General features: G+C 35.0%; 2 protein-coding genes across 2 annotated transcripts in view; one reads left to right on the forward strand and one right to left on the reverse strand.

Moving 5' to 3' along the window:
* Window positions 1–1,711: 1,711 nt before the first annotated feature.
* Window positions 1,712–3,514, forward strand: LOC137929795 (uncharacterized). The gene has a single exon (XM_068772900.1). The coding sequence runs from the start codon at window positions 1,712–1,714 to the stop codon at window positions 3,452–3,454; it is 1,743 nt and encodes a 580-aa protein (XP_068629001.1). The 3' UTR covers window positions 3,455–3,514.
* A 4,816-nt stretch (window positions 3,515–8,330) lies between these two features.
* LOC137929333 (probable phospholipid-transporting ATPase IIB) overlaps window positions 8,331–14,075 on the reverse strand; it is a 31,665-nt gene continuing 25,920 nt past the window's right edge. The window contains exons 15-19 of the mRNA XM_068772223.1: window positions 13,753–13,928; window positions 12,346–12,450; window positions 10,852–10,978; window positions 9,360–9,563; window positions 8,331–8,723 (exon numbers count right to left, since the gene is read on the reverse strand). Coding sequence (XP_068628324.1) covers window positions 8,587–8,723; window positions 9,360–9,563; window positions 10,852–10,978; window positions 12,346–12,450; window positions 13,753–13,928 — 749 coding nt within the window. The 3' untranslated portion in view covers window positions 8,331–8,586. The remainder of the gene's footprint in view (window positions 8,724–9,359; window positions 9,564–10,851; window positions 10,979–12,345; window positions 12,451–13,752; window positions 13,929–14,075) is intronic.

The following is a 14,075-nucleotide window of genomic DNA, read 5'->3' on the forward strand; positions in this document are numbered from 1 at the left end:
TATTCCATATCTTCTGATTAGATTAAATATGTGTCTTGATAACTGGCTTGAATGCAAAAATAATTGCATTCTGTACAATTTAATTGCATTTTTCACATGTGTTTGTGAATTATTATTTAGGATATCTTACTTCAAAGGTAAAGTTATTCAGATTTAAACTTTAAGGTTTGAATATTTTTGAAAAATTGATTTACATTTAATAAAAATGTTGTAGCATATAAAGTAGTACTAATATTGTTTGCTGTAGATCTGTATGCATATATTGTTTAGTTTTAAAGTAGACTATTATATGACACATTTGTAAAATATTTGACTTTATAATGGATAGTTGGGTAATTAGTTTTACTTTTTATTTATTTTACCTTTTTTATTTATTTATTCAAATAAATTTAAAATAAATGTCATGTAGGTCATGTTTATATTGTAATGTAATTAGTGATAGAAGAATAATAGTAACTGTAATAATATCGATGCGCTCCTCCATACTTCTATTAGATATTTGAAATATAAAACATCATGTTTTATCATTACCAGAATTGTAAATAATGAATTTATAACATAATCACTTGTTACTTAGAAATGCTGATTTTAATAGTTGGGTAGTAAAAATATTGTAAATTTTGCTTTAGCTGAGAAAATAGTATTATAGTTAGCCATCTAAGAAATTATAATCAATGTCTAAATGTAAACATTTGAAAAAACTAGACAAAAATTTAAGCGAGCATTTAAAATTTACCTAACGATCTTGAACAAAGAATAAATAATAAATTTTCAAGAAATAAATATAATAATACCTTAGACATTCTTCAAAAAATATTTTTTATTGTATCACAGGTTACGACGCAGAAGTAATATTGTACTTCTAAATTATTAACACACAGTGTTACATTTACGCAAAATTCAATAAATATTGTTAATTTAGAAATTAAATAAACAAACAACACAATAAAATTTAAAACGTATAAACAATCTTCTAACGCCTTTTATCCATAGATGAAATTTTTACATCAACCACATCGACAATGTAGTTAACTTTTTTGACATTTTTAATTATTGTTATCTATTTACTTCAAGAATGAAATAAAAACTTGAAATATTCCAAATTATATTTATATGGATATTTGTATTAAATAAAATCCGTTTAAAAAATCAAATAAAGAATATTTTTTCACAACTGAGTTGCGTACTATTTACATCGCCCAGAAATTCAATGAATTATTAGACACCTAATTCGATGTAGCAATAATATTAAGTCGAAACTAGGAGTTAATTCAATTAATATAATTAACTTTTTGTTACTAATTAATCACTAATCACTAATATTACTTTTGGTCTCTTGAAAACTACATGTGCTGCTGCAATTTAGATTTTTATAATGAGTAACCTTTTCTAGATACCGCACAGAAAAAGAGAGGTGAAAACTTTATTCAAATTACAAATTTAATTCACCTTTTTTGGTGCTACAACTTTGTAGTTAAAACTGGAACAAGATGAACTCCCGTCTATGTGACCGACTAGACCATAAAAACTTTAGAGGGTAATTAACAGGGAAGTTAATCAGTCGAATAATTCTTGAGTTTGAAAAGAAAATAAATTAGTTGCTGAGGAAGAGTCTGGATCATGTTCATTATTTACTTTTGATTATAGTTTGTCAAGAGGTTACGAATGACAGCAAAAATTTCATGGCGACAATTTTACCTTATATTTCTCTATGATTTATATTATGATATTAATATTTACAGAGGCAGCCTATGCCTCAAAGTCACATGTTGGGACAACAATTTTTTATAACAAGCGCGATAAAAATGAATGCTGGAGCGAAGATGAAGTGGCGAAATTACGTGCTAGAAAAATTTTTGAACAGGCAATGCCATACAATATAAATCCAGAAAATATTAATGGGAGGTATTTAAGAGAAATGCTCGGTTATTTCCGAAATGCGTTACGTACTATTGATAAAGAGAAAGATTTACATTCTGCTGCTATATTGAAGTTAGCACTTGCCGATACTATAGGCGCTCATTTGACCAAAGATATATTGCCAACTGCAAGGTTTTCATATTACGCTGGGTACGTGCCTTATAGAGATGTCAGGGGTTTGCATGATTTCTTAGAGAATATAAAGTTGGTTTTAAATACACAAGGTTTAGGCTGGGCTCATCCAGATAGAATACCTCGATGGTCTAATTTAACAGTCGTCAAGGTTTTTGTAGGGCATGGAAAATTAATAAATTCATGTTCGGGTTTAGTAACGAAAAGAGATGCAAACTCATGTATTCATTTACCGGTGCCTAAATTAGATGATAAATACGAACCATCTGCGATTGCATTGCCTTTTAAAAAAGGAGGTCTCGTTAGCCTGGTGTCGCCGGGATCTGAAAATATTTTGCTAAAGTATTACACGACTGCGTCGAGGTGTATCTTAAGCCATTCGCCTAAAACATGTCGACACAGCGATTTCTTGAATTTTAATAACGAAATGTGGCAATGGATGCAGAAAGACGTCGCTCCTCATCTTGCAGATGATAAACTTTACTCAGCGTACGGTGGAGTGCTACGTATCGCCGCTGCGGTGCAGAGCTATGGTAAAGGGTTGTCGCGTCGCAATCTTTTCGACGACGAAGAACATGTGATATCAAGGTGGCATCCCTGGAAGGTTCTTAGCGAAACTTATCTGTACATGGACCCAGATTGGACTCCTAAGTTATATATAATACTAATTGTACTCGCTGCGGTTGTAATATGTTTATCACAAATCTGTTACAGTTTTATACTTGGAAACAGTACCGCTTGCCGTTGTACCGTCCGTGAGACGGGAGGAGCGGGTTTAAAAGACATGTTATACTCTAAAGCAGAGTCCGTGATTCCCGCCATGCTGCCCTCGCGTCGAAGTTCCTCGTACGGCGACCGCGCGCGAACTAGAAGAATGCCGTCCAGAACTAAAACATCATCTAGGGGCTCTGTAAGAACGCAGAGGGTTTACGATCTTCACGAAAACACAGAAAAGATGATGGCAGTAATAATGAGTGATAATGAAGACACTAGTGAAGCGGAAACTATACCGCCTACTAAAAAGGAAGGGTGTGGAGAAATTGAAATTAATAAAGCGAGTAGAGCAAAGAGTCCACCAAAAATCGAGACCTCTATATCAGAGGTCAAAATTGATAAAGGAGCAAATCCAAAGCGACCTCAAATATATACAACTAGTACGAATTCGCGTTCAGCAATCACTTACGGTCGTGAACAACAGGAATCGGACTGGGCCTGGTCTGGTAGTTCCACGACGGAACAATCCATCACCTCTGACAGTTCCAAATCCCGTTGTCGCAAATTTAAGCATTCACGCGACCTCTCCTGGGCTAGGCGAGTCGCTTCCAAAGCGTCTCAAGCAAAGTCCACAACGTCTGGTACAGAGATGGAGGTAACCTCGTTCACGACACCTCCAAAAAATTAATTCCAACAGGTAACTAAATCTTGCTAGGAATATTATTTTGTGAATAAGATTTTAATTGCAATTATTATAATTTAAGACACGTTGTTTAAGATTTATTTAATTTTGATAAGAAATTAAAAATTTGTTAAATTTAATTGCAGATGTTTTTTCGTTTCTCAATGATGAAATTTTTTACACGTAGAACTTTTTTATACGTAGAACTTTAAATATAATGAAATACTGTTGTGTGAAGTAAACCACATGACTGTTTCATACGTGAAGGCATTACGGGATTTTGAATTGTCAATGACATGCCTTTACACCTGCGGAGTTAATATTTGAACAGTTCCCACTGTCCCGCGGCACAGGAGTTACAATCCTGTTACACTTTAGCAGTTAACACGAAGTCTGTTGTAAATTAGCAAGACAATTATCTATTGTTTCAAAACCCATAAAGCTTAACAAGGCATGCAAACGAAGCAGCGAGTAAAAAGTATTATTTGACGTTTACACCGATCCAACTGTCTGCTTCGCTCAGGGGTGGCTCTAGCTTCTGTAGCGCTCGTGTGCAATGAAACCCTGGCGCCCCCTAGTCCTGACCCCCCCACTCTGCCCTATAACTATTAACTTTGTCTTAAAAAGAAAGTTTTCTCATATTCCAACAAGCCATTTTATAAGTAGGTATAGCTTACAGTATTAAACTTTAAATAAGTGAAATAAGGTTTATTTCGAGTTGATACAAAATGTTCGAAAAAGAATCCGCCCATAGAGCGCCCGCGTTTGATAATTGCCGCCACAGCGCTGGCTGGCCACTTCTGTTATATCATTGTTGTACCATGATGGTCCAAGACGATACTCTAAGCCTTTAAATAGGTTAAGCCGCCCCTGGCTTCGCTTCAGATGTAATGTGGTCGCCACACTAGAAGCTACATAATATAACCTAATTGCTAACCCACGAGTCCCGACCGACAACCTACTTTAAGCGAAGAGTGAATAATTCTATATAAAATGAACATAGTAGCCCAACGGCAGGGAGCTGAGACATTCGATTTTAGGTCAGGTCGATTTACGGGGTCTTATATATAATTCACATTTTGTGTATTAATTATATAGTATTGCCACTGCTAACAAACAAGTTTTCAGAGGATGGACAAACCAGCATCCTCTGCGGCAAAGCAGGCCAATGCCTTGCAGTGGGCATCTATGAGTTGAAACGATGACATTTCTATCATCTATTTATCTATCGACTGTTTACTTTGAATAAATTTTAAAAATTGTTCCAGACGGGATAGTGATATGAATAGACAATGGAATTAGGCGTTACGTTACCACGGGGCCTCTTCAGGAGTAATGTTAACTGTGTAACATAACTCCTGAAGATGACACTTTGTTGCACGACTACTACTGCATGTGCGGATGTGGCTAAATATTGGTCCTTTTCTTACATATGAATAGACAACAATATGAGCGCATAATATTAGATTTCTAGATGGGCAAAATCCTCTGCGTACCATGATACACACTGCGATAGCCAACTCGCCTGCTAAGCGGGGCGGTTATGGCATGTACCCCCATAGATATCTCTAGGGGAGGATTATGCATTGCAGTGGGCGCCTATGGGCTGAAACGACGATCACATAAATAACATTTATATAAATGTATAATAAAAATTATATTTCATGATATTCTGCGAGAACTATACCATGAAAAGTTCTCACAAATGTTATGAAGGGTTACCAAATAGGTTGTTGTGCGTAGCATCAAGTGTTGCAACTACAATGAGCATAATGATATAAGCGGTTTTAGCTCTATATCAACAAAGCCATTCGGAAATAAATAGGCCTGGACTCTGTGGTCCGCTTATAAACCATTGGCGAACACAGCAATCATACATAATATATAAAAGGGTTGTGGGAGTCGTATATACACTGACGTGATGTCTGAATGAATAATAGGTGTAAGATTTTGTGGGCGAGCGTAGCCGACCGGCGAACTTAGTGTGCCGAATTAGTGCAGCGGGCACATGCACGCACCGGTGACGCGGGCGCAGACCTTTTGTTACTTTTGTTTCTTTTATTTCTTTTGCGCCTTTGTTCTATTGCCCGCTTTCACTCGGTCGCAGAGCACATTGCGCCCCAGAGTCCTACGACGAATGCACGTCCTTTTTGCTCGCACTCAAGCGCTAATAATAATTTGTTCGTGTGTTAAATAAATTGATAAAGTGTTACAATAGTCTTTTAATAAGACGCCTAACTCTTTAGGGTTACTGGAATTTTTACCTCCACTTCTATTACTACTTGCTTTCGGCAGTAATGTTAGTCAGGCAATAATAATCGACTAAATAGAGTTTAAGCCCATTCGGTCGCCTTTGAGTCGGAGTGTTAAGCATATGCTGAGACAGAGCTCAAGCCGGTGCAAACTCAAGCAGCTATTGAGCGTTCGACTAAACGATCTAAAAGTCAGGAAGCTAGCGATAGTATGTAGCGGCCTATAAAAGTTTTAGGCATCTTGACCCATCGAACCTGTATAACTTGAATAGTCCAGTAAAAATCAATAGCCCTTGAGGTAGTTGCGAAAATAAAACAAATGATTAATTTCAAATCATTTAATACAAACATTTTGTTATACAAACCATCCATATATCCTGCATAATGTTACTGATAAATATTAAACAATTTCAAAGGGTACGCAATACTTTCCCATAACCATGCTTTTAACATAGAGATATACTATGAAATAAATAAAGATATCACAATGTAACAAAATTTGTACCTTATTTATGACATTACAATACATCTCACATAAAGATACATTTACAAAAAAAAATTCTGTGGAATTCATCTTACATAGCTATAACTAATCTATCTAAATCGGAATCACAGTAACAATACGGTTAACTATAAATATTAAATATATAAATACTAGTTATATTAATTTTATTAACTAATAAACAAATCTCTGTGATTTTATACATTTATTTTAAATATTATTATCAATGTACATTAATTACATATAAAAATGGATAAATATTTTCAACATCCTGTGTATGCCATTATTATATTAGTACCTACCTTCTTTTTCACCACATTGTCGCTTCTCATCAAGGCATTTGATGGTCAAACGCGAATTCAGTCAGTTTTATACACATACAATATATTTATATATATATATATATATATATATATATATATATTTATATATATATATTGTATGTGTATAAAACTGACTATATATATACACATATATATATATACATACATATATATATACATATATATATATACACATACAGATATAATGATGGTTTAATAAACCCTAAACTGCCCTCTCCTTCATGTCTGTCTCCATCGAAAGGTTATCTGGTAGAGATCGCGTTGAGCGATAATACCGCCTCTTGTACCATATGAATTGTTACTATTTCTCCCTCTATTTATTGTCAATGGTGCACAAAAAAGTGTAAATAAATAAATAAGATAAAATAACAAAAACATGAAAACCGTGTTAGTTAAAAAAGAAATTAGTTAAACCTGATTGACATCGTCTTAAATTTTTTTTTATGATATTTAACATTTAGACAAATTTATTGTCATAACCATTGCTTCGATTAATCACAATTAAATTTACAGATAAAGTATTGCAGTACAAAAACGTATTTCTGCTCAATGCATATTATAGTTGGAAAAAGAAAATCTTTTAAATACTAGGCGTGACCACATTGCAAATTAAATTGTAGAATTTTTTTAAAGTAGGGTAGACACATATTTTAAGCGAACATAACTAGGTAGGTATAAATAACGATGCACTGACGGCACAAATGAGAGTTGTCTTATTGGTAAGTCGAACATAGATTCTTCAAAACTGTTTCTTTTTGTGTTACAATCATAGAAACAAAATTAATGATGTCACACACGCTATAAATGGTCCTATTACAACTATATTTAATTATTACTATATTTACTACATTGATACATGATCTTAATTAATTAATAAAAAATTTAAGATGAAAAATAGAAAAATAAATACTGATTTTCATTGAAAAGAAATGTTGGAAATATTTAATGTAAAAATCTTTATTTTTACTATAAAATGTAATAAAAAACCCATAATTCATTCACTATCATTCGTTCTTTCGTACAAGCTATTGTAATCACAAGTAAATTGGAATATTTTCATTCAACACATTTCATACATATTGCTACTCAGGTAAATTGTATGGGACAGTTCGATCTGAAATTGTGTTAAGTTGATATCTGCTTCAACTTTATATTTATAGACCAGGCTTCTTCAAAATAGGAGCCATTATAAATAAAAATATGATTACGCAGAATGTAATGGAATATATAAGCAGTATTAAATGAAATAAACATAAGCATACTGTAAAAGTTAGCTTCACAGATAGGTGGTCTGAATTCAAAATCACCATTCATTTTTAATTTTTTTTTCAGTAGTCTTTTATTACGATGAATTTATAGAGTAAGCTTTTATTTTTTTATCTGGGGCAGATTAAAAATAAAAGTATAGATAGAAATAGTTTTGCATTTAAATTATTCGTGAAGGCCGCTGTTCATTGCATTAAAAGATTTGTATGTCTGAAACTGAATAGAGTAAGGTTTGAATCTAACAGGTGATTTTATTTATTTCTTTATGGGATAGAGGTGATTGTGATTTTTTTGATTTGTCATATATAAAGGTTGATTAATTGTAGGTTGAGATAATCAACCGTTTTTACAAACTATCCAAAAATCGATAGTTTAAAAATAAATAAATAAAACAATGTAAAATACAAATAGTTCAAAATTGTGATTACTACGTATTAAAATTATTTTTCATTTTTATCTTTCCCAGCAAGTTTTTTAACGCCAGAAGTTGTTGGCCTGTCCCATTTCTCTAGTATACACAATTACTATCAATTATTGTTTTAGTGTTGCTAGTATTAAAAAGTAAATTTTGCTCATTAATTCATACAGCAGGTTTTGCAAATAGACCCTCATTTTAATGTAATTTTCATTCGCTATTTATGTAAGAGTGGTGATATTTGTCGCATATATATTATTACAAAGGAAATGAAATTAACGCATATGTCATTTAGCTACTTTTGTGAAATTTAATAACTAATAGAGTAATTTCGAACCAAAAACCAGTTCGTGTAATGGTCACTTTCGTAAATTTTTGTACTGACGATCCCTCCACTTTTTGTGCATAATTTTTACAATGTAGAGCGGCAGGCAAGAGATCAGTGTTATTGTCGTCACCTTCCACCAGAAGTCCCAATGACGTATGAAGTCTGCGTCTACGAATAAAAACACATAGCTAAATATTTAATGGAATCAGGCGTTACCTTGCGGAAGTCCATACTAAGTAAGGAAAGGACCAATATTCAGCCACTTCCGCACTTGCAGTGGTAGTCGTGCAACAAATTGCACCGCCCGCCAACTCGCTGATAAATTCGTATGCGGCAAACTTGAGAGTTTGACTCTGAGAGTTGCACTCTGTGTTTGGCACTAATCGGTGTAACATAACTCCTGAAGATGCCCCGTGGAGGGGTGAAACACGTGTTGAGTAATTTGACGGTGGCGGTTGTGTGATTCGCATTGTTTGCCGCAAACGCATTTATCAGCGGGCTGGCGGGCGGTGCACTTCATGATCATACAATCGTTAGAGTTTTATTGAATCATGACAAGACATTTCATCGTCATCGCCTCAGTCTTAGGAAGTCCACAGCTGGACATACGCCTCTATCATAAATTTCCAATATCTCCAGTTGGGAACGAACTGTATCCAGTCTTCTTTAACGTGATTCTCTGTCCACCTCACGGAGGGATGTTCTACTAAGCGTTTGCTAGTCTTTGGTTCTCCAGAACCTTGAGGCTCCAGCGGCCATATGTTCTGCGCGCTATTTGTCAATTGGATGTAAAACTGTACTTACCAAAGTACGTAGTGAATATGAGCAGGGTGGCCGTGTACATCGCGAGGCTGACCAGCTCCGCGAGAACCATTAGCCGGTGCCAGGTGGCTACCGTGAGGGCGACCATGATCAGCTCCGTGAGGATCAGCGCCGTGTAGCTTATCTCCACGATGTGTATCAGTTGGTCTTCGAACAGCACTAGCGCGCCGTACATTATAACACCACCTGTGCGAGATTTGATATAACGATTGACTATAATAGTACACAATTCAAAGAGTCTGCTCACGCATTCAGACTACATATTTAACTGGGCTATCTCCTAACCTTTTTATGTATACCAAAAGAATGGGATTGAGAAATGATGATTTTAAAGAAAAAACTTACTCCTCCTACCCTTTTAAAAATAGTAAATTATTCGATTGGGTGGGTCCATTCAGATTAAATATTTAGTTAGGCTACTTCCTCACTTTTTGTGGTAAATGAAAAGGAGAAGATGTAGAAATGGCGATTTAAAAGTAAAAACTTACTCTCACTCTTTTAGATATAGTTTATTATTTGAATTGTCTGTCTATACTAGAGAAACAAAATATTTTAAAAATTATACTATTAATTTGTTAGGTTACAAATTAATACAAGAAATTAAAAAATATTTTGTCTCTCTTTCTCTCTCTATTTCTTGCTTCTCGTAAGCTAATCTCATAGGGTCGTAAATATTATTTAAAACTAAACAAAAACTTGTTAAAAAAGATTAAATCAGATAAAGACTACACAAAGTATGATTTAGTTCATCGTTAAAACGGCCATGGCAAATGTTTATTATTCCTTTTTCTATATATATTATTATGCACATAGTATCATTTCACATGAATAAAAGTGTAATTTGATATAAATTAGAATCAGATTTAACTTCCCTATCACGGCTTTCTTCAACTTTAAGCTGCCACGGTTTCAAACACTAAAAATAAACTCTCTAATCCTGGAATCGACAACAAATTTAAACGGATTCTTTTTTTTGAGACCTTACACGGTAGTGAGGTGTAATACCATACACTGTTACCCACACTAACTGTTCTTCATTTCGACTGATATTCAATATCAGTCGAAATCTTTTAGTTAAAATAAAAATCTTTTTCAAATCATTTAAAGGATAACAGTAATAAATACGATAAGACCGACAATTGTACTTTTGTATTACTATTATGCTTATAAGACAGTAATATAATATAAACTAGTTTTTTCCTTAAAAAATAAGTATTTCACAATGCCTCCATTTGATCTGAACCCATTACCACTCCTTAAATAGCTTCAACGACATTGAGTGTAACACGGCTCCATTGAGAACATTTACTAAAAAGCTTTATTTCTCAACATTTTATCCCACCATATCCTTTCAAAAATTCTTACGCCCTCTTAAAGGGTTAAACTTGTTTCGAATCCACTTTCGAATTGCCCTCCTGAGGGGCGTGGGCACCACCTTAGGAAACACTGTTATTGTATAAAAGCACTCTAGTACCTTGATAAATAGAAATCCCAATCCACATGTAGAAAGTTTTGTAAGAGAGCTGCCTTCCTTTCGCTAACTGCCGGTACAACTGCGGATATCTTAACGCCGTCGTACTTGGTATATCTTTATCGAGAACCTGTAAAGATTTGTGTTATTAATTATCTATAGTTAATATATTTTTAGAATAGTTCGAAGTGCCTGTTGGAAAACAACCCGTTCAAAATTACGTCGCTAATAGAAACTTAGAAACATTTGTTCCTTCAACAAGTGATAATTACGTAGAATTATTGATGCATGATCATCATGTCCGTCGATTGACGCTCATTGCAAGGTATTGCACATGTCTTGCCTGCATTCAGCGATTTCTCGCATCCCAGACCTACCCATGCTACCTACCGTCATTTTAATATTTATTACTTTGTTCTTTTGTTTTATATTTCTTGTAAGTAAAATCTATAACAGTAATACCCCGCTTCACGCGACCCCGATATACGCGGTTTCACTATAACGCGAATTGCAAATTTCGCGCTCAAATGCCTCGAATTACGCGAAAGAGTGCGTATAAATATAATGAGTCATCAACTTCTCTATGGTGTCTTGACCATCTGTCAAACAATTAAAAACAGTGTTGGGTGTTATGAACGTATTTTACAAGAACGTAAACAAAACGTTACCCAAAAGACAATAGATGTATTTTTCCGTAAAAAACAAAGAGTATGTATTGCATAAAGTGTTCCTAGAATTAAAGTGATTGATTAAAATGATTTGTATTTTTTTGTAATAATTTTTGACTATGTTTAATCATAAACCTCGTTATACGCGAATTTCAGTTAACGCAATTTTTTTTGGAACGTATCCCTCGCCTAAATTACTGTATATAAAATTCTCGTGTCACGGTGTGCGTGATTGAACTCCTTCGAAACGGCTCGACCGATTTTCGTGAATCTTAGCGTGCATATCGGCCAGGGTGGAGAATCGGACATCTATTTTTCATCCCCCTAAATGTTAAGCGTGGTCCACCCCTAATTTTTTTAAATTTTTTAGACAATATTTTTTGCTTTTATTTTTTTAATGAAACAGCATGCAAAAATACATACAACCCTAAATTTTTACCCCTCTACGATCAACCCTTATTTTTTATTTGTTAATTAAAAACTATTTTTTTTGCAAAACAACGTTTGCGGTATCAGCTAGTATTCATATAATATTCTCCAAGTAATTCTTCTATTTCGTTATTTTATAGAACGTCCAATTAAATATAATGGAGAAAGACCTTAAAGAAGTATATACAGTACCCGGCGATAATTATTGCACATCGACCTTTGGAAAGAGACAATCGGCTAATTTCGGCTTCGTAGAGCACTATCTCTGTCCCACACTCAGATGTGACGTTTTGTCAATCATTGTAATTCGTGCGACAGAGATAGCCGATTGCCTCTTTCCGAAGGTCGATGTGTATTATTTATCGCCAGGTACTGTAATTGAAATACAAATAATACTTACCAAAGAAAAGACCGGAAGCATAGTGAAAACAGTTCCGTAGCCGACCATGAGAAAACCAGGATAAAGTGACACCGACGAAAAGTAGAAAACCACACAGAACACAGCCTGCGGACAGCGGAATAAAGAATTTTATTTTTACTTCTTCTATTGTAAGGTTAATTAAAGACTTTTTTTATGCGCATATGATGTCTACTCAGTATAGGAATTCGCTATGTTACAATGGGAACCATTCTAGGGATTTTTAAACGTATGTGATACGTGTCCACGGAATTTTTGTCGGTTTGTTTATTTATGTATACACAGAAGAGGAGAGGGTACGGTATTATCCTAGATTTTGATGTTGTATATATATGTTTAAAATTCCTGTAAAAAAGTATATTTATTATTATCGGCGAACTGCGTTATTTAAAAAACTTGGAAAAAAAATGTTAGGCGCACTGAAACCCACGTTGTACTATTTACAGTACTTTAGATAAACCCTAGAATCTCTGGTAGAGATAAACGTCTAAGCGTATCCCTTGGAAAGGTGGTCATACTTCCAAAGCACTCTGTGTTACAGCAACCCAAGAGCACAATTATGCTTTTATCTTCCGGGCTTACTTCAGGCCTTAAATGACAATAAAATCCATTCACAACTACGAATCCGAAGCTTCTTTTAGCCGATTTCTACGTCGATATTAGACCAGTGGTAGAGTGGCCGCTTAAAAAGATTATTAAAAAGAGTATACTTTCTCAGATTTTTATCAGTCTCGATGTAAACAAAATATGTCAAGACACCTTTGGTATTTTTTAACAATTTTAGTCTCCATGGTCAAAAGTAGTTAAATAGGTGGTTTTAAAAAATTGAATAAAAATTACAACATACTCTTTATAGTAATGCAAGTTTTACGTCCAATAAATGACCTGGTAATCAACCACAACACCCATCTTCAGGGAACAGCCGCCCGCTCCCTAACCGCGAACAGCGTGGGTGAACCCAGGTTGGATCCGGATCCTTCCTTTAGTCTGTGGTCCACGCTGCCGCATAGCTAAGCTGCATACACATCAAGACAACACAGCTCTACTCGGGCTGAACGCTTTACTACGTGCGACAGACTTCGTGCAGCTGGAACACATCTGTCCAGCTTTTGTTTCATTTTTAAGTTCACTAACCCTTCCGATTTTTGAAGTTTCGATAAAGCTATAAAGCCCCCGGGCTAACATCATCAACCGAGAATAAGCCTGGTAATCAACTAATCCTAGGCCCAGCAGTTGATCGGAGTAAATCCGCTTGATACTTGAAAGATAGCGACAGGTGATGTATAATAAAGACGAAGGTAATTTCATCACCAGTGGATAACAACCCAGTTATGAGGATAATGATGTTAGAAGCTTGGTAATATATAGTTGTGATGATTATCTAGGTACCTGCATGGTGGAGACGATAAGGCCGCGATGTACGATGAACAGGCAGAGGGCGGCGGAGCGCATGGTGGCCCGTCGCCCGTGCACCAGCAGCAGGCGAGCCAGACTCGCAAAAGAACGCACGCTCACGTCGCCCGCCAGCGACGCCGCTCGACCCTCAGCGCCCTCTATACCCACGCCTGGGAACAACTTACACGTCAACCACAATTCCACAATCCACGCTCAGATATATTAAACACTGATATAGTTACATATACATAGATACAGGTTGATATCACAAACCATGAAATCAACGAAAAAATTGATTTATTAATCATCATCATTAT

Source organism: Battus philenor, unplaced genomic scaffold (assembly GCF_028537555.1).
Source record: "Battus philenor isolate CCGP_79_NKW_IND1 unplaced genomic scaffold, ilBatPhil1.0.hap1 SCAF_5, whole genome shotgun sequence".
In the NCBI taxonomy this organism is placed as follows: domain Eukaryota; kingdom Metazoa; phylum Arthropoda; class Insecta; order Lepidoptera; family Papilionidae; genus Battus; species Battus philenor.

Coding starts and splice junctions, on each gene's coding strand:
- LOC137929795 (XM_068772900.1), top strand. CDS start 1,712: ATGATTTATATTATGATATTAATATTTACAGAGGCAGCCTATGCCTCA.